This window comes from Eulemur rufifrons, chromosome 8, assembly GCF_041146395.1.
Source record: "Eulemur rufifrons isolate Redbay chromosome 8, OSU_ERuf_1, whole genome shotgun sequence".
In the NCBI taxonomy this organism is placed as follows: domain Eukaryota; kingdom Metazoa; phylum Chordata; class Mammalia; order Primates; family Lemuridae; genus Eulemur; species Eulemur rufifrons.
Genome location: NC_090990.1, coordinates 99,729,587 through 99,748,399, shown reverse-complemented (window position 1 = coordinate 99,748,399; position 18,813 = coordinate 99,729,587). Strand labels below are relative to the sequence as shown.

At 54.5% G+C, this 18,813-nt stretch overlaps 2 protein-coding genes across 7 annotated transcripts in view; both read right to left on the bottom strand.

Annotated features, from left to right (window-relative positions):
• Window positions 1–9: 9 nt before the first annotated feature.
• Window positions 10–4,891, bottom strand: PAQR6 (progestin and adipoQ receptor family member 6). Of its 4 annotated transcripts, XM_069480406.1 has the most exons (8): window positions 4,794–4,891; window positions 3,467–3,542; window positions 2,902–3,029; window positions 2,564–2,769; window positions 2,305–2,431; window positions 1,851–1,947; window positions 1,494–1,644; window positions 10–1,106 (listed from the first exon to the last, which is right to left on the bottom strand). In XM_069480406.1, exons 2-8 carry the CDS (start codon window positions 3,515–3,517, stop codon window positions 832–834), a joined length of 1,035 nt encoding a protein of 344 aa, XP_069336507.1. In that variant the 5' UTR covers window positions 3,518–3,542; window positions 4,794–4,891; the 3' UTR covers window positions 10–831. The 4 variants fall into 4 exon arrangements, with proteins under 4 accessions (XP_069336507.1, XP_069336509.1, XP_069336510.1 ...); XM_069480408.1 differs by lacking the exon at window positions 3,467–3,542; XM_069480407.1 differs by lacking the exon at window positions 4,794–4,891 and having other exon boundaries at window positions 388–1,106; window positions 3,476–3,517.
• An 825-nt stretch (window positions 4,892–5,716) lies between these two features.
• Window positions 5,717–18,813, bottom strand: part of SMG5 (SMG5 nonsense mediated mRNA decay factor) — a 28,873-nt gene continuing 15,776 nt past the window's right edge. For 2 of the 3 annotated variants that reach the window (XM_069480399.1, XM_069480400.1), the window contains 9 exons: window positions 17,845–17,920; window positions 16,953–17,128; window positions 13,821–13,979; window positions 10,079–10,138; window positions 9,428–9,587; window positions 8,928–9,018; window positions 7,946–8,020; window positions 7,364–7,502; window positions 5,717–7,177 (listed from right to left, as the gene is read on the bottom strand). In XM_069480399.1, the coding sequence (XP_069336500.1) occupies window positions 7,094–7,177; window positions 7,364–7,502; window positions 7,946–8,020; window positions 8,928–9,018; window positions 9,428–9,587; window positions 10,079–10,138; window positions 13,821–13,979; window positions 16,953–17,128; window positions 17,845–17,920 (1,020 nt within the window). In that variant the 3' untranslated portion in view covers window positions 5,717–7,093. The remainder of the gene's footprint in view (window positions 7,178–7,363; window positions 7,503–7,945; window positions 8,021–8,927; window positions 9,019–9,427; window positions 9,588–10,078; window positions 10,139–13,820; window positions 13,980–16,952; window positions 17,129–17,844; window positions 17,921–18,813) is intronic. The other variant, XM_069480401.1, reaches the window with a different exon arrangement.

The following is an 18,813-nucleotide window of genomic DNA, read 5'->3' as shown; positions in this document are numbered from 1 at the left end:
GAGGAATTGGTGGGCCTATGAGTCTGTCCGGTCTATGGAGTGTGGGAGGGAGGTGTTAGAAGGATGGGGGTGGAAAGGTTTTACCTTTTGCAGTCCCAGAAAGTGCTTCCCAAAGCCTGTTATTTATTTTTTTATTTGTAGCTGCCTTGTTCCAGAAAGCATTGAGGATGGCTTCCTAAAGTCTAACTATGGTTCCCCCCAGCCAGCCTAGCACTCCCCTCCCCCCACCTCAATCCACTCTCCTGTCAGTGACACACCCAGATAGACCCAGTCCCCAAAAGCCTGGACTCCTCAAGTACACAGTTAGGACCAAGACAGACTGACTCATCGCCAGAGACAAACAGCTGCTGGCAACCCGGGCACTACCTGGTTTGGGGGTGGGGGCCAAGTGTGTAGCCTCCCAGCCTGGTTAACAAGCATTTGGGGTAGGCCTGGGTTAGTCATGTTAATTCTTCCCTGGGCTGAGCAGAGACTTCTAGGAGCACCAGAAACGGGGCCAGATGAAAGGGCCCCCACATCTCCCCACCCCAAACTCCCATAGGGCATGGGTACAGCCCCAGCCTGGACACACGCACCTCCCCTCTCAGACCCTCAGCACTTCCCTCGCTCCCATCAAGAGCCCCTCACGGTCCCTCTCATTCTCTGCTAGTCCCCCCCCCCAATCCCCCTGAACATCCCTCTTTGCTGCCCTCTCTCCTCTGCCCTCTCTCCTCAGCCACTCTTGTTTCCAGGTTGAGATGTGTCTCCACCTTATCAGGCCCAGGTCTGGGCTCCCCCCAGCACTGGGGCCTGGCCTCTGCCTTCCTCCAGGGCAGGGTTAGGAATGGGGCCTCACTGCTGTTTGGCTTGGGTACCCGCCTCTGGTTGGCCATCCTGCAGCAAAGGGCATGTACCGGGGGCCCGAAGCAGGGAGGCTGTGAAAGCAGCAATGATGAGTAGGTTTCCAGCCACTGCCAAGCTCAGTGTGGCCACTGTGCCCACCAGGTCCAGGGGGGGTTCCTGTGTGGCCAGCCAGGCTCGGCGAGATCCCATATCAGCCAGCACTGCTTCCAGCTGGAAGTGGGTGCCCAGCACTGCACAGATGTGGAACAGCTGGTGACTGTGGCCTGTGGGGAGGATGGGCGGGTCAGGGCATGTACTTAGTCCCAGGGCTGCCCTGACTCACCCTGTGACCCAGGGCAAGTCACCCCATCCTCTGGGCCTGCTATTCCCCTATAAATTGAGAGCAAGAAACCCTGACTGCAGAGTTACTGGAAGGAGTGAATGAGCTGAGTGCTACTAGTTTTGCTGTTCATCTGAGAAGGGTGGGTGGAGGATGGGCCTGGACCTGAGGACCCTTCCAGCCATGCTTTCTAGTTACAGGAAGACAGGCAAGTCCTTCCTATATTTGCTTCCATCCTCGGGCTGTGATACCCCATTTACCCAGTTCACTCCTCTGCTCTGGGAAGCTGTCTCTCCCACCCCTTCCTGGGCCAGGCCATGTGTGCTCTCACCAATGTAGTCAAAGCGTCCTGGTGCCAGGCGCTCGGGCAGGTGGGAGGCGAAGAGGAAGCCAGTGAGCAGCGCGCAAAAGAGGTGGTAGCCATGGCTGGTGCTCAGCATCTCCTGGCCACAGTTGTGGCCCCTGCCCCAGCACAGCCCGAGCTGGCAAAGGAAAAGCAGGGCTGGTGGGGACGGGCTCAGGAGTGGAAACACAGGATGTGTCTGGGATCTGGTGAGGATGCGGAGGAGGGGCACAGGCTGGGCGCTGGGCCTGAAGAGAAGGCAGCGGGGCTCAGGTCAGGGACTGAGGGGGCAGGGCTGGAAGTGGGCACGGAGACGGTTAGGGCAGGGGCCCCAGGCACCCTTACCCGATAGAAGAGTGGGAGGTTGTCGAACAGGAAGGGATAGGCGAAGGCTGCTGTGCGGAGGACCTTACTGAGCCCAGGGCTTTCTAGCTCGGGGAACCTGGGAAGTAGGAGGGAAAGGCTGGTCACCATCCCTGTGCTCTGGGTAGGGGCAAGAGAAGGGCAAGGGCAAGGCCAAGATGGAATGTCAATGCAGCTTAACCTAAGAAAGCCCTTAGGCACGTGGCCCCCTCTGTAAATGAGCACTTCTGCATGTGGGGATAAAGACACCTGCCTGTCAGGTGGCTGTGAGAATCAAAGGAGACCAGCATGGGTATGACGCTAGCATACAGGGTCTGACAGAGTAAGTCCTCAATACATGGTCCCGCTGTTACTAACACTATTCAAGAGCAGTGAGGTGTGCCCTCTCCTGTGCCTCCACCTTCCCGGTCCCCACTGAAGGTGCCTGAGAACCCACCGGGAGTAGCAGGAGAGGCCCGTGCACAGGAAGGAATTGAGTGCGGCGGCAGGCACAAAGAGCTGGTGCAAGCGGCCGTGCAGCCAGGAGGCCGGCATGGAGTAGGCGGCATAGGGGAAGGCGCAGCCTATGGGGAGGTTGGGGCATGGAGCTGAGGCCGGGAGGCGCGCCCCTCCCTCTTGCGTTCCCCCAATCGTCACCCCGTCCGCCCCATCGCCACCCCGATGCGGAGCGCCTGGCCCGCCGCCCTTCGGCTCACCCAGACTGTATAGGCTGAGCGCGCCGTAGTCCAGGAAGTAGCAGATGTGACGCGCGCGGGGCGACATGGAGCTGAAGGTGTGCGCGCAGCACGACGCAAAGGGGTAGAGGCAGGCGGGCAGCAGGAAGACGAGCAGCGGCCAGTGGTACGGCTCCGCGCGGAAGCCCAGGCCCCCCGCCAGCACTAGGAGGCGCCACAGGAAGTACCTGCAGCGGGCACGTGCTCAGGCCGCCGCGGACCCCCGACTGCCACTGCAGCCCATGGGCCTGGACGGTTCCTGTCCACCTGGGTACCCCCTCTGAGCTCAAGGTGTGGGCTGGGGCAGAGCCTCCCCTCACCAGGTGGGCAGGAAGTGCGTCCAAATGTTGACCGTCTCGTTGGTCATCTGGAAAGAGCTGAGGACACAGTCCAAGGCCGAGCTGGTGGGGCGGCGGTAGCCAGACATGATGCCATCTTCCCAGAACACCTGGGGCAATAGTGGGAGGGAGAGAGTAGGGAAGTCATTGTGCCAGGACCCTTTCCTTCCATGAGAGATCTCTGGAAGGAGGGTTGAGGAGGGGCTGGAGATCACAGTGGCCCCAAAGCCATACTAAATGCGACCCCCATCTTACCACAGGTTCCAGTACCCACAGGGCAGCTAAGAAACCAAAGAGCCAGAGTAAGAGGACAAGATAGGATTGGGGAGGGGGAGTGCAGACTGGGCACTCTGAGGAAGGGAAGTCTGGATGGAAGGACCTTCTGGGCTGTAGGAGGGGGTCACACGCTTGTTCCTTAGAGAACAGAGGAAGAGTCTCACTGGAATGTGAGGGATAAGAACCTCCCAGAGGCACTTCCCCAATAGCTAACAGAGGACCTCTGCCCCCGTCCTCTGCAGAGTCAGGGTTGGCGGATGGAGCCCCTCACCCTGGGGACCTGGTGCACTCGAAGGAGTTGAGGCAGCTTGAGACTGAGCATGGTGGCCTGGCACCTCCACGTTGACCTAGAAACAGAGGTGGGCGGGGGGATCAGGTATCTGTCCCCAGCCACAGGCCCTTTTTCACCCAGGTTCAGGCTGGACCTGGTCACTGAGCCCCAGGGTGGGCTGCATGTGCACAGGCAGGTGCACACGTGTGGGAAGTAGCTGGCCAGAGTGGCTTCCTTCAAGCCAGGGGAGGGTGGCTCAGCTTCCCCAGTCACATCACATAACCCCAACCCCCCATCTTAGCCTGGGGGCATTCGGCAGCCCCCGGCCAGCCTCAGCCCGGCAGGGAGTTGATGGTCTTACCCAGTTAGGAGGCTGCCTCGGTTAGTAATCCCAGCTCCCCAGCCCCCAATTTTTGTCAGAGAGAACCCTGATTCCTGGTGGCCAGCAGAGAACCTAAGCATCCCCGCCCCACCAGAAAGCGCTTTGGCTCACAGTGCCCGAACTGAGCACAGGAAACTCCCGGCTCTTCAGAATTCCTGGAGAAGCAGGATGCCATCAGGTGGCACAAAGAATTAGGGGGACGCCTGGCTTTTCTCTGAGGACTACACTTGTGCCCCCGGTAGCATTCGGGGTCCCTGCCCCTCCTGAGCCCCGTGCCCCTCAGCCCCCAGACCTGCGCGCTGCCTCCCTCCGGTGCCGGCTCTGCTGCCCCGCCTACCTCTCCAGCGTCTCTCCCGGCACATTCCTTGGCACAAGTGGAGGGGCTGGGCCAGCTAGGTAGGTGGAGCCGCCCCAAGAGGAAGGAAATGGGACACTCCCCCACCTCCCAGGCCCAAACTTCCCAGCAACTCTACAGCCTAGCCCCACCCCTCTTCCTGCCGCCAGCTTCAACTGTCCATCTGTGTGCCTGTTTTTGCTGCACACACTCCGCACCTCTGCTCCTGTCATTCAACAGTTTGGGGCCCTCTGGTCCTGAGCTGGGTGCTGGGGACCCTGCTGGGCACAAGGCAAACTTGGTCCTTAGTCCCTGCATCCCAGCAGAACTTAAAGATGGATGAGGCCTCCCGGGGTATCTCTTGCCCCCTCCCAGGAATGGGATGGAGGTCTTGCCTACCCCAAGAGTGCTGCCCATCTATCTGGGAGAAGGGTGAGAGGAAGATGCTGGGGTCTGTCTCCCTTCAGGGTCCCTTGCCTTAGCAGGATTTGGGGACCTCTGAGTAGAGTAGGGTGTGTGCAGCTGCAGTGGAAATGGGGGCTGGAGCAGGTGCTGTATCTCTATTTCCCCAGAAGAGGAGTGTCAAAGCCCCAGAAGGTGAGCTTCCTTACCCAGAGCCTGACAGGTGCTCCTAAGCTGGTGGGTCAGCAGGCTGGGGCTCCACGGGCGGAGGCCCAGGCTCCTGCCAGCTGGGCTGATGGAGGGAGAGGAGTGGCCAGGCAGTCGGGCCAGGCCTGGGCGGGGAGTGGGGAGACAAAGGGAGCCAGGGAACAATCCCAGCCTTGTCCGGCCTCCAGGGAGCTGCACGGGGTGGCCCAGCCCCATTAGCAGGCAGCTCACTCAGCCTCCTGCACACAGCCAGCCTCTCCAGCGTGACCCAACATCCCTGTGCTGACTGGCTAGAACAGGCTAGAGGCCCAAGCCAGGACGACGCCGTAGTGTGGAGTCCAACCCCACCTCAGAGCAGTGCACCCCAGTTGTAGGTTCTCCTGGGAGTCAAGGACAGCTCTGCGTTAGGCTGGGCAGAAGAATCTAAATCCCCAGATTTTGACTGGATTTCAGAAACCTCTTACCATGCTTTGCTGCCTCCTAGCACTTAGTGCTGGGTAGGGTTCAGAGCAAATTGCCCTTGGTAATTGTTGGTTCAACCACAAAGGATCTGCCAAGCTTATTACCCACCAAAGACATAATTCGAGGACACACGTTTGAGGGCTCGGAGGCTGGTCAAGGCTCACCTCCCCACCTCCTTGAGGATCCAGCTGGAGACAGCAACCCCACCCCAGGCAGCGCTGTTGCTGGCAAAATATTTTCATCTATCAGATTTGCAGAGGTACCACCTCAGTTCACAGGGTCGATGAACTTGACAATGTCTATCACAAAACCATCTCCAAGGCTTTCACTCCAATTGCCTGCTGCTTGTTCTGTTCCATCCACTTCAAAGAAGCCTTTCCAAAATGCATTGCAGCATGGCATCTTCAACACCCCTCTTCTCCCAGTAACACTTCTGTACAGACAGGCACCGGGAGACAGGGAGTGGGCTTGGGGAGGGTCTTTATTAAAGTGATGCTTTAGTCTCAGTCTCTGCCAGGAACTGGGGGAACTGCCACTTCCCCCAGGTTTTCTCAGACTTGCTGTCTTAGAGGATGGGAGCGGGAAGCCAGCTCTCCTCTAAGCGCAGCTTGGGAAGGTAGGCTAGCGTTGGGGTGGGGTGGGGTGGGGGCAGCAGAGCTGAGATCTTCCACCCCCGCCCCCAGCCTGTGCTACACTTCCAGCCTGAAGGAGAGGGGCTGAGGCCATCCTCCCACGTAGCCCTGCTCTTGGCGCGCCATTCACTGCCCTGAGCTATTCATGATCTCTGCTCCCACATATTCACCTCAACACTCCAAAAGCCAGCCCCACACGCAGCCCCTCCAGGTCTTTAGTCCTAGGGAGGGCAGGAGGAGGGAAGTCCTTCAGGACAGAGGGCCCCTGCCTGAGCAGCCTCAAGGGACCTCTCCTTTCTGTTGCCACTGAATGCCATCCTCTTGTGTTCAGCCCTTCCTAGATAGTAAGGGGGTGGCCCCAGACTGCACCCCTTTCTTCCCTTACTGGCATCCCATTCTGTCCCCGCATAGCAGCCAAGAACACAAAGCGCAGCGCTTGTGGGGCCGGTGGGCACAGGAACCCGCACTGGCAAACAGGCCGGACTGCCTGCAGCCCTAGGTGGGGCCTGCTCCCTGCCCTGGAAGCCAGACAGAGGGAGACGGAAAGCACGAGTGGGGCGACTGGGTGTGCAGCCCCTGTGGCAGGAGAGGGGTATACAAACCCGGACCCTGCTGCTCAGTGCAGGCCACTCCAGGCCTCGCTCCTGTAGGAGCCCCCATGGCTGGCTCGAGCTGCCCAGCCCCCGCAAAGGGCGATGAAAGGAGGAGGGGTGGTCCTTGAGTGGCAGAAAGATCTGCAGAGAACCAGCCAGACACCTGGCATTACCCAACTCTTCCCCCAGGGCCTGGAGGGTCCAAACTCCTGGCCCCAACCACCCTGCATCTTGGGTGAGGAAGAAGGGCCTCTTCTGCTGTTCCTTCTGCTCAAAGGTCCAGGAACCATTCCAATGAAATGTAGATACCCGTGCCTGCCACCTGCCCCTGGGGATAGCAGGGGAGTTGAGGCAGGAAGGCTGGCTAGGGGCCCACAGGTCTTTCCTGCTCCAAGCACTCTCCTCACTTTCCTAACGTCATCTTGGCAACAGGGGGACCCCACCCTCCCAGCTGGCTCCTGGGCCCTCCCTGCAGCCTCTGCGCAGCTAGGCTTCCTTCCTGCGTGCGTGCGTGAGTCTGCGTGTGGTGGGGTGACTACAGGTAGGTGGTCCTGGCTGCCAGGGAGGGCAGGAGAGATCTGGAGTCAGCCCCACTGCAGGGCCTGGGGGGCAGTCTCAACCAATCTCCTTCCACTGCTTGTAGAAGTCCAGAACATTCTTGATGTCCACACTGGCATGGGCAGCGGCCTGCAGGGCTGCCTGTGAAATGGGGGGAAGGAAAGATGGGGAGGGCCTGACCTCCTGTACTGAGGGACAAGTCATTGAGGGGCTGGGGAAGAAGTGACAGAAGAGGAAAGGGCAGCTATATGGAGGGTCTGAGGATGGTGTCTACTCTGGTCCCTCTTCCCTGTTCTACACCATCCCCTCACCTCACCCGTGACCCACCTGCATGGGGCCTGAAAGCACGCTGGGGTTGTCCAGTGGAAGGCCTGTGATGATGGTCACCATGCCGCTTGGATCCTCCTCACCTGCCCCCTGGGCCAGAGTCAGCTGTTTGCAGCTATCTAGGATCTTATAGAGAGTCCTGGTGGGGCGAGGGTGGGTAGTGAGATGGGCCAAGACCCAGAACCAGCACCACTTAAACACCAAGATCTCCAGGGGACAGGGAAAGCTGGGAGCTGGGAGGGCTCTCTCTGGAGAGAGGAAGAGAAGCCAGCCGGCCGCAGCGGGCCCTTGAGGCTGGCTCTGGAGGATGTGCTGTGGGGAGCAGGCAGAGGTGCGCTGAGCCAGAGCACCAAGCCCACGCATCTCAGGGCCTAAAGGGGCTGACCCCACGTGTGGAAGGCAGAGCGCAGGTGCTGGAGCAACTTCATACTCGCTCCAAGTTGAGGCCTGCAGGAGGGCCCTGGCAGGCTAAGTGTGAAGCTTCAGGATTCTCCGGCCTGCGCCACTCCCCTTGGGAGTGCCCATGGCGGAACAAGGCAGGCGGCCTGACTGAGGGTCTAGGGGTGAGGGCTGAAGTTTTACCAGGCATCTGCATCCTGCCTCTTCAGCTTATGCCGCTCAAAGCTCTTTCCCACCTCTTTCTGGCAGCGAATGTACCTGCAAAGGAGACGTGAGAGTGGAGGTGAGGACAGAGGATAAGGAGGGCATCTTACACAAAGCAAGCCATTGTGGCTCTGGGAACCCAGTTTTGCAGAAGCGGGTGGGGAACATGTCTCTCCCATCAGGTCTCTGTTTGGAGCCATTTCAAAGTGGCTTCCTGGCCACTGGGCCCAGCTCGCTTTTCCTCCTGATAACATCAATTCTTTGGTTCCTCCCAGGGGAGGAGCTGGGAGGGAAGAAGCAGCAGATGCTTTTCAAGTTGGGACTTCTGGAGGCAAAGTCCAAACAAGCAGGCTTTGTGCAGCTTCCTGGCCAGTCAGGGCAGATGCAGAGGAGAAGGAGGGCCAGCTGGCAGGGAGAGGGGACGCTCTCTCCCTATCCCCTACACCCTCTGCCCCAAAGGCTAGAAGGGCAGGCCTGTACTGAGCACCTGTCCATGGTGCCATCTGCTTGTCCCTCGTTGGCTTTAGTCTTACCACTGCCTCAGCTCAGTGGAGAGGTGGGAAGCCCCTGGGCAGCCCGAGGAAGGCACTCCCGCCCTGGGAAAACTGACGGCCTGCCAACCCTAGCGCAGGAGAACTCCTCCTGCAAAGGGGCCCACAGCGTCCAGCTGGGGAGTGGGGGATCTGATCCTTTCTCCTCGGTCGGTGCTGATCACAGGTTTGCCCCACAGGTAAAAGGACAGCTGCTCAGTGCTCCCCACAGGGCTCCTGGCTCCTCTGGGCAAGCTCTATTTTAGCACCTAGGACCTTGACTTCTAATTTTCTGTTTAGTATCCCTCCCCAGGCAGCGAGCAAACTGGGAGTGGGGGCTGAGGGCTGTGTCTCACCTACAGGGAGCAAGGAGCTCATAAGCATGTGTTGTCCAGAAGTCTCAGCACAAGTCTAGCCAGGCCTGCACTTACCTGTTTCCTTTTTTAAACTCTGCCTCCAGGTACCGGATCCCATCCCGGGCCCCTGGGTGTTCTTTCTTCAGTAAATCCAGGCCATCAATCACTGGTGGGCAAAGTGTGGGCAGGAAAGGACAAAACAGATGAGTTCAGACTGCTGTGACATGGGGCTCTGTAGGAAGTATCTGAGCTCACCCCAGAACACACTACAGGAAGAGAAGGGACCATGGCTCCAAACACGGCTCCCAAAGTTCTCTGAAAATGTGACCTTCTGCCAGCAATGTACTTACCAGCGCTCTCACATATTTCCTCATCTGTCTCCCAACTGTCTCGTGAGGCATATCGGGGATTGTTATGCCCATTTCACAGATAAAGTGACAGGTTCAGAGAGGTGATAGATCTTGACTAAGGTTTCTGTGTATAAACTGGACCCCAAATAAGGTTCTCTGAATTCCAAGCCCAGAGTGTCTTTTAGCCGCACTCGATCTGTCCCCCAACCTCCCCAATATGCTTACCTGTCCTTGGGATGATGACAATGAAGCGGCCACTGGTGGCCAGCTGGCGGATGACAGGGAGGTGGTGGCAGAGGGCCTGGGTGTCAGGGACGAGGTAGGGAGACATAGCTGACTGGGCCTTGGGCTGCTGCAGGCTGCCCTCCAGCTGAGAGACCTCAAGCTGGTGAGAGAAGGCACAGAGGGCAGAGCTGTGTGGGGCCCCTGCAGCCTGGGCAGGGGGAGAGCGGTGCTCAAGGTGGCTCTTAGGAGGCTCCTCCTGTTGCTAAGGGGGACAAAGAGACCCTTTCTACCAGTGGCCTTGGGGGAAAAGGAGACAGAAATAAGGGTTAAGAGAAAGTGAAAAGTGAAGGGAAAGAAAAGTGAAGGCAGAAGGGGGCAAATGAATGAGCGAACAGGGAGGGGGATCCGGGAGAAGCCGAGGCGTGTAGCAGCACAGAGCAGGACTGCAGCGAAAGCAGGAAAGACCTGCCAGTGGGGTTTAAGCAAAAGCTAGAGTCTAGCTTATTAACAGGATTTGTTCTGTAAAGTTTGGATTCAGTCAAAAGGCCACACTCAAGGATCCAGAAGGCCACACGTGGCCCCAAGGCTGCACGTTCCCCACCCCCGAGCTAGACCAAGAGCAGAAAGAGCACGTGGGCCCTGATTTCCTACCTGAAGTCGCAGCTGAGCCATGTCTCTCATGAGCCTGTTCCGACGAGCTTCCTCCTGTGCCTATGAAAGAAAAAAACAAGTTGGGGGGAGTTGGGAGTGTATTTCCTTCCCTTGGTCAAAAGGACCAAGAGGAATTCCTCGGTCTGAAACACCACTGTGGCCTCATGTAAAGTCACCTATCACTCCTGCTAAATAAGGGGAAGAGAGGGACAGAAGAAAAAATATTCCTCTGTTGCACTCTGAACAACTTCCGCTACCAGCCCACTGCAGGTCGGCCATTCCCGGCACTGTGGGAGAGAGGGAGCAGACAGCCACGCCTCGTTACCATGCAGGACACCACCCGGCTGTGCCTCAGGGTTCAATCTCCACTGCTCTGCTCTTCCTAATCTGGTCTCCCCTCCCAGGAGATGCCATCCACACACACCCCTCACCTTCTATCCCCATCCACTTGCCAGCATCTTCCAGATCTGCAGATTCAGCCCAGGCCTGACCAGCCTGAGTTCCAGACCCACACATCCCACTGCCTCCTCAGCAGCCCCATCTGCTTCTCTTCCTCTGGTGTTCCCTAGCTTGGTAAATAAACCACCATCTGCCCAAATCAGAAAGCTCAGGGCTGGCTTTGAGACCTGCCTCTCTCTCAGCCCCAGAAGTTATCAGCTTCCCAGTCCTGTCAATTGTGCCTTTCATACAGCATGTGGATCCTTCCGCCTCCCTCCACGTCCACTGTGAAAGCCAACATCTCTCCTTGACTATTGTAGCAACCTCCTTACTGCTCTCTGCCTCTAATTCAGCCCCCTTTCTCCTCCCACAATGAAGGCAATCTTTCAAAAACCTTCTGGGGTTCATCATAGTCCTGCCTAAAAGTCCTTTGACTATTTCCCTGTCTTCTAGATGAAGTCCAAATTCCTTAATATGGTCTAAAAGATGAGGTTAAGGATGACGACTTTATCCTTTAAGATACGGGGAGCCACTGAAGGCTCTTCGATGAACAAAGTGACATCACCGAAGTGGTGCTTTAAAATACATTAATCTCATTCTAATCAAGAGATGATACCAGACAAACCCAAATTGAGGGAACTAAAAATAACTGACCAGTACTCTTCAAAGGTGTCAAAGCTATGAAAGACAAGGAAAAACCAAGAACTGTCCAAGATTGGAGGAGATGAAGGATACGTAACAATCAAATATAAGGGATCCTGGATTGGATCATAAAAGACAAAACAGATATTAGTGAGAAAACTAGTGGAAAAAAAAAAATTTTTTTTTTGAGACAGAGTCTTGCTGTGTTGCCCAGGCTAGAGTGCTGTGGCGTCAGCCTAGCTCATAGCAACTTCAAACTCCTGGGCTCAAGCGATCCTCCTGCCTCAGCCTCCTGAGTAGCTGGGACTACAAGCACGTGCCACCACATCTGGCTAATTTTTCTACTTTTAGTAGAGATGGACAGGGTCTTGCTCTTGCTCAGGCTGGCCTCGAACTCTTGAGCTCAAGTGATCCTCCCGCCTCAGCCTCCCAGAGTGCTAGGATTACAAGAGTGAGCCACCACGCCCGGCCTCCTAGTGAAATATTAATAAAGTCAGTAGTTAATAAATAGTATTGTACTGAGCCTAATTTCTTAGTTTTCATAATTACGTTAGGGTTATGCAAGATCCACCCTCACCCCCTGCAGAGTCCTGTAACAAAGAATTGTCCTGCCCAAAACACCAATAGCGTCCCTTTGAGAAATCCTGGTAGCGGAAGGAAGGACTGGAAGCAGACCAGAGCCCAAGTGAAAGCCATTTCCTTATGGGCCCTGTGGGCGACTGGCAAGGAAGGACAGCACTGTGGACAAACTGCCCTCTTTCCCACTGTAGCAATCATGCCCGTGAGTCTCACTTATAGGCTAAAACTGTAACCGTGAAACCTCATGTTCAAGTGAGCAGGCTGGGGGCACATGGGTAAGCACCCCCAGACAACTAACACAGGTGAGTGGGATCCACCTGGACCAGGAGGCTCTGATCTCACCAGCCCAACGGTTCACACGCATGTGGGCCTACATGTTCCTTAGACGCAAAACTTACCTTCAAAGGTCCCATCAGGAAGGAGGGGTCCCCAGACCAGGCAGACACTGGAGCCCCCGTGAGAGTGTGCTGCGGCTCCTAGTGTCTGCCCAGCCTACGGAGAAGCTAAGTCCCTAAAGCAGCATAGAACAGCCACGGTAAGAACTCAGGTTTGTCCACCTCCAGAGCCTGGCTCTACCACTGACTGTGCCTTTATGACTCTGGGAATGTTCATCTTTCTACATTCTCTCAACCATAAAATGAGGACGCCAGCACCTACTCATAGGGCTGCTGCAAGGGTTAAATGAGATGTCACACGCAAACCAGGTTTTGCACACAGAAAGCTCTAGTAAATGACAGGGGTGGCAGCATGACAACACTCCTGTTGCTGGGGGCTAAACCCCGTGGGGCGGAAGCCTGTGACTGCAGCAGAGCGACGGCAGACCCCGCGGGCGGTGGCCTGTAAGCCCAGCACCACCCGCGAGGGCTACTCCCCCCCCTCAGCAGGAGTCTTCAGGAGCTTTAGGCTGGAGGAAATGCCTGCAAAAACTCTTGACATTTTTTGAAACTGTGCAACTTCCCCATGATTATTTTTGTAAGCCCCTGTGTTTTCCCCTATGGAATAGCAATAAAAGCCTTAACACAAAAGCTTTGTTTTTAATAAAATGTGCTTGTTTTTAAGATGGCAAGGAAGGGAGTTTTTGCAAAGCCTATGTCCCCTCCCAGCTAAGCAGAATGTCCGCAGGAAAGGGGGCTCAGAGGGTGGGGAAGCTGCCAGCCTGGGGCTGAGGGGAAGAAAGAAGGTTGGGGAGAGGACTGGCTCGGGATGAAGAAGAAACTCTGCGGCTTGCTGAGGCCTGTGGGCCGTACTTCCTGTGCCAGACACTAACACCCCAAGTGTGCTGGTGCCACTTAGCTCGGCCAGGACAACATGCCCAGGGCTGTGCAGGCCCCACTGTGGAAACCAGATTGTTGCTCACAAAGTATCAGCCCCACAAGAGAAAGGACTGTCTCGTCCACTGCTATAACCCCAGTGCCTAGAATATCGACGTGTCTGACACAAAGTAGACTCTCAGTAGTATTTGTGGAATGAATTACTGAATGGAAGAGGTAACACAGGCCACTTCCTATTCTTTGGCACCCGTGGGATGGGACCATGTCTGGGACGGGAGGGTTTCAGCATGGTGCCTGATACTAAGAGCTCTCCACTCCCTTCCAGTCCTCAGTCGTTATCCAAAGGGAAGGGGAAGAGAAGTGTGCTGAGCAGCACAAGCTCCCTAAGACACTGCAAAGTACTTTATAAGCACCAGCATTCCATCTTCACAAAAACCACATAAATTTGAATCTGTTTTTTCCCACACAGCTAAGGAAACTGGCTTAGTAAGGTTAAGTGACCTGCTCAATTCACAGAGTAAGAGGTAACAGAGAAGGCCCTCAACCCCAGGTCAGCCTGGGTGCAGGTCCTGAGCCACACAGCCTCTGTTCAAAGCACCTCTCACTCCCCGGCTGTCAGCTCCATCCCTCAGTCCCACCCAGGCCTCCTTCTGGAAGCCCAGCCTCCCCTCCCCTCTCCCTAGGCTCGGTTTCCCCAACCCCTCTCACCACGTTCTTCAGGTGAAGACCACCAGTGTGCCCGAACCTCTCTCCCTGGCTTCTCAGTGAGCCCAGTGGGAGAGAGCCAACAAGGAGGGGCGGGCCTGACTCACCATGCGGAACTGCGCCTGGGCCTGCTGCAGCAGGCTCTCCTGCTCGGACTGGGCGATGCTGACGAAGATGCCGACCTCCGGGTTGAACTGCAGGATGCTGCCTTGCAGACGGGAGATGAAGTGACCAAAGCTGCGGATGCAGCAGATGCGCACCACTGCCTGTGGGGAGACAGGGGCAGCCCAGCTGAGCAGGGCCCTCCAGGCCAACCCTGCCTGCCAGGACTGCCTCCCACCCACCTCCATGCTGGCCCAGCCACCTCAGCAACAAGGGCTCCCTGAAAAGTGTCTGTGGGGTGGGAAAGAGCAGCACTGAGGCCCAGAGCTTCTAGCTGCCAGAAAAGGAGTAAGCAGGCCAGGGAGGCTCCTAGGAGGACGGGGGATCAGGAGTCAGGCTGAGGAGAAAGGGAAAAGGGCACTGGGCTGGCAGTGATGAGATCTCTAATACCACCTCTGTCCTCTAGGTCTCAACTCCTCACATGTAAAATAAGGAGACTGAACTACATCAACATTTCCAACTGATTTTTGCAGTCAGTAAAACCATTCTTCCCCTGAAATAAAAATCTTAACTTAGAACCCAAAAATATAAATATGGCTGCTTCATTCTGTTACTTTGTAACTAGGAGCCATTGCATTTGTTAAATGTCCCTGAGTAAATGTAAGTTACCAGTTGTGATTTTACACATAAAGGCTAGAAGCTATCTTACGCAATCATGACTTACTGTATGCATTACTCAATGAAGGATACCTGAAGTAACCATGTAACTGCTTAGGACATCCATTTGTTTCATTACATGAAGGAAATTTGTCACTAAACTCATGTTTGAACCATGAATTTCCCTTCTGTGTTTCAAAAGGCTTGTAGCAAATCTAAAAATCTGGTGATATTTAATGTTCATATATGTATCTAAACACCCACATATATTTGTGATTTAAGTGGGAGAAGTCTTGCTAATTATATGCCACAGAAGAGCAAAATTCTATGCAAATTTGTACCTCTCCTTACCGTAAGGCATAGAGAATGCATGATGGTTTTTCCTTGATGTGCCCATATAATTGGTAATGGATAACTTAATAAACTTGTGTGCCCGCCTGAGCAAGAGCGAGACCCCATCTCTACTAAAAAAAAAAAAAAAAGAAAGAAATGATATGGACAGCTAAAAATATATATATAGAAAAAATTAGCCGGGCATGGTGGTGCATGCCTGTAGTCCCAGCTACTTGGGAGGCTGAGACAGGAGGATCGCTTGAGCTCAGGAGTTTGAGGTTGCTGTGAGCTAGGCTGACGCCACGGCACTCACTCTAGCCTGGGCAACAGAGTGAGACTCTGTCTCAAAAAAAAAAAATAAATAAAAAAAAATAAACTTGCGTGATATAAAAGTAGTATATCATGTTCTACCACTTCATGTTCTCCCTTCCCTTGTCTGCAAAGGTACTACTGGCTGCAAGAAAAACATTTTGGTTAGCTTTGTATGACAGTAGTCTTTCCCTACATAGTTTTTCTATAAAAACTGGTTTTATAATCACGAGTGGAAACGGGCAGGTTGAATCAAGGTGAATGAATCTTAAATGAGCACACCTGCCTGCCACCCCTGTTCCTTCAGCTGAGTGCTGCACGTCATGGGCTCTGTGACAGAAAAATCCCGGTGCTCGGTGTCCTTGTATGACATGGAGTTTTGCATATAGATTAATTTAAAATGTACCTCTTGTTTACACAATTTTTTTTTCTTTTTTTCGAGACAGAGTCTCACCCTGTTGCCCTGGCTAGAGTGCCATGGCGTCAGCCTAGCTCACAGCAACCTCAAACTCCTGGGACCAAGCAATCCTCCTGCCTCAGCCTCCCAAGTAGCTGGGACTACAGGCATGCCCGGCTATATATATATATATATTTTTAGTTGTCCACATATAATTTCTTTCTATTTTTAGTAGAGACGGGGTCTCGCTCTTGCTCAGGCTGGTCTCGAACTCCTGAGCTCAAACAATCCACCTGCCTCGGCCTCCCAGAGTGCTAGGATTACAGGCGTGAGCCACTGCGCCCAGACTGCATAATTTTAAAAGATAATGTTGCCAAACTTTGGAAATGTTAATTTTCAAACTGAAAATCTCCACTACATATAACTTTCTTCCTCTGGATCGGTACGTGGCTCATAATCCCAGTCAGCGGTTTGATCTGTTCCAGTGTCAACTGCCATGTGCTCTGCTTCAAGGGGGAACTAGTCTTCTGTGAATTTTTGTACATAAGTATTTGTTACAAATATTTTAGCAAATGCTTTCTATTTCTCTTGCTTATGCATATCTTGGCTAGCATTACAGAAGAATAGTGCAAACATTATTTCCTTACTGGGGAATGAAGGTTTTTTTTCTTTTCTTCTTTTTTTAGTTTGTGTGTGGGGGTGGGTAGGGGATAGGGTGGTTTATGTTGAATGTTTAGTTTTCTTCTGCATGATACAACTTCATACTGTATGAATAATAAAATATTTAAAACTTGGGGAAAAAAACAGACTCCAGCCAAGCTGCTCTGATTGGACAGGGAACAGCCAGGGCGGGTGTGTGTGTCAGGGGACGGGACTGGGTGGCCTGTCTGCTTGGCTGCCCTCTGCTGCCCCCACACGGCCCATGCAGTGACACAGATTCAAGGGTGAAAGCTGCTGGACTAAGTGGGCAGTGCGTTCCATTCCAGTCCTAACTTTCTCTGATTGATGTTCAGCTCAGAGAAGGCGGGCCCAGAGTTAGAAAAGAGACTGGTAGGCGACTTCTCGGGCCCCTCTCTCGGGACCCATGAAGCTCGCCTGGAAAAAAAAAAAAAGAAAGAAAGAAAGAAAAGAGACTGGTAAAGGTTTCAAAGCCCCAATAATAAACTTGTTCTGTCCTCTACAGAAGGCGAGGGAAGGGAGGGTTGCTCTACAAAAGCAGAAACTACCAACAACAGACCTTTGGAAGGACACCCTGCCAAGGCAAGGGAAGCTAGCTAAAATGGCACTGAATAAAGAAGGGTGCACAGCCTGTCGCTCTAGGGACACTCTTCTGTCTGGGTGAAGGGGGTGTCTTGCCACTCCCTGCCTAGCCCAGAGCCCCTGCTTTGCTTCTGTGTATGACTAACGAACAGAGCTCGTGGCATGAGAAATGACACCTCACCTCCTCTAATGCGCTGACCAGGGGCCGATCCGTATCAAAGTTAAAGCGTCTGTGAGCAGCACGGAGCGGGGGCAGGTTACGAAGCGCCATGTCCTCTGGGAGCAGCAGGCTAGAAGGGAGGTCAGGCAGTTCACAACCTTCAAGAAGATCCTGGACCTCAGGACACAAGGCCAGGCCTGGGTGGAAAAAAGACACATCCGATCATCTACCCTGTGGGAGGTCCCAGTCAGAGGGACACAGCCCTTCCCTGTGGAAATTATCAGGCCGAGTAGACAGGACACACCCCTAGGATAGGAGTAGGGGAGACATGGAAGGAGGGAAGGAAAGAGAGACGGATATAAAAGAGCCAGTGAGGCACAATCTAGGATAGGGCAGGGAGGTGGAAGAACAAGGATAGATAGCTCCTAACAGGAGGGCTCCCTGACAGAAGGATGGAAATGAAATCGAGGGCTCTGGGGGACTGAATAGCCCTTCGTGAGTCTCAAGAGGCAGGAGCAGGTAGAGTTTTCTAGCTGGAGGGTGGTAGGAGGGGATGAGCCAGACGGATGAGCTCTGGAGGTCAAAGTCAATTCTCAGTGACCACAGGGATCAGTGTGACAGCAGTGGCTGGGCCCGGCTCCCAGGTTCCTCTCACTCTGCGCTTGGCCACCCCGCTACCTTCCCCAGGGAGCACACTCCCTTGCAGGCCAGGCTACCTGCCCACAGTGGGGCAGTGTTGGGGTGGGAAACCGGAGAGGCCCAGACCACACAATGACTGCTGTGTGCTCGGGAAGCTGGGCAGTGAATCTCATTAACCTCCTTACCCCAAGGGCCAGGTTACCAGGAGGGGGATGGGCTTAGAGGGGTCAAAAAGGAAGAGGGGATGGGAGAGTGGTGCCAGGGACCCACTCACCAGACTCCTGGAGTTCGCCAGCAGTTGGCAACAGATTCAGCAACACGGACAGGCGGTTCCACAAACTTTGAGAGCTCTGGAGAAAGAGGGAAGAGGAGGCCTTCAGGCAGGAGCAGTGCTGGAGAACACTGTGAGCAAGAAAAGCACCACACTGGGAGATCTGGGGCTATGTTCAGAGGCCTGGAGGGATTTGACCAAACAAAATTAACCAAAGAGGTCACAGAACTCATGAAGACTTAGAAAATGGAAGGCTGGTCCTATGAGGAATGAACAAGGGGACCACGGAGCCTTGCTGAATTTCTTCACCAGCTGAATGCTTCATGAAAGGAGAAGGCAGTGAGACCACAAGAAAGACTTTCTGGATGTGGGCAGTGGGCAAAGCTAGAGTGCGGGAAGAGGTGGCTCTTCCAAGTCTAGCAGAAACCTTTCCCTTCAGCCCTCCACGTGCCCATACTGGGGCACCTCTGGGGATGTGACCCAGCATCTCCATTTTCCCACACCTCCCTCAATGACTAATGACTGAGTAACCAGCTGTCATCAGACACACACACCCAGGGGTGTGCCTAGCCCTGACCAAACTCTCTGGGGAAGGGGGCAACCCTCATGGAAGAGGGTCTTCCGCAGCAGGGCAGGTCTGCTACTAGAAGAAAACACCACTCTGAATAAATGCCTTAGAAACCAGAGGCTGAAGACTGAGACTCTAGGCCCGAGAAGGACGAGAAAGCTGCCATGGCATCACCCAGCCAGCACAGCAGCCGGCCTGACCCCACAGTCCTGCCGTATGACTCTCCTTATGCCGTTCCCCTGCCTAGCACACCTTCACAGTCCTTGTCACACGTTTCCATCTCTTCTGTCATTATCCTCTACTCAATGCTCTCTCTCTTCTCTGGATTCTTCGGTATTTATCTATCAAATTTAGCCCTTGAACTCATACTTTCATTGGCATTACTCATAATGGCAGGTATTATG

Coding starts and splice junctions, on each gene's coding strand:
- PAQR6 (XM_069480406.1), bottom strand. CDS start 3,517: ATGCTCAGTCTCAAGCTGCCTCAACTCCTTCGAGTGCACCAGGTCCCC. Junction 1,645..1,850: donor ACCTCCCACTCTTCTATCGG/GTAAGGGTGCCT, acceptor TTCCTTTGCCAG/CTCGGGCTGTGCTGGGGCAG. Junction 1,107..1,493: donor AGGACGCTTTGACTACATTG/GTGAGAGCACAC, acceptor TCCTCCCCACAG/GCCACAGTCACCAGCTGTTC.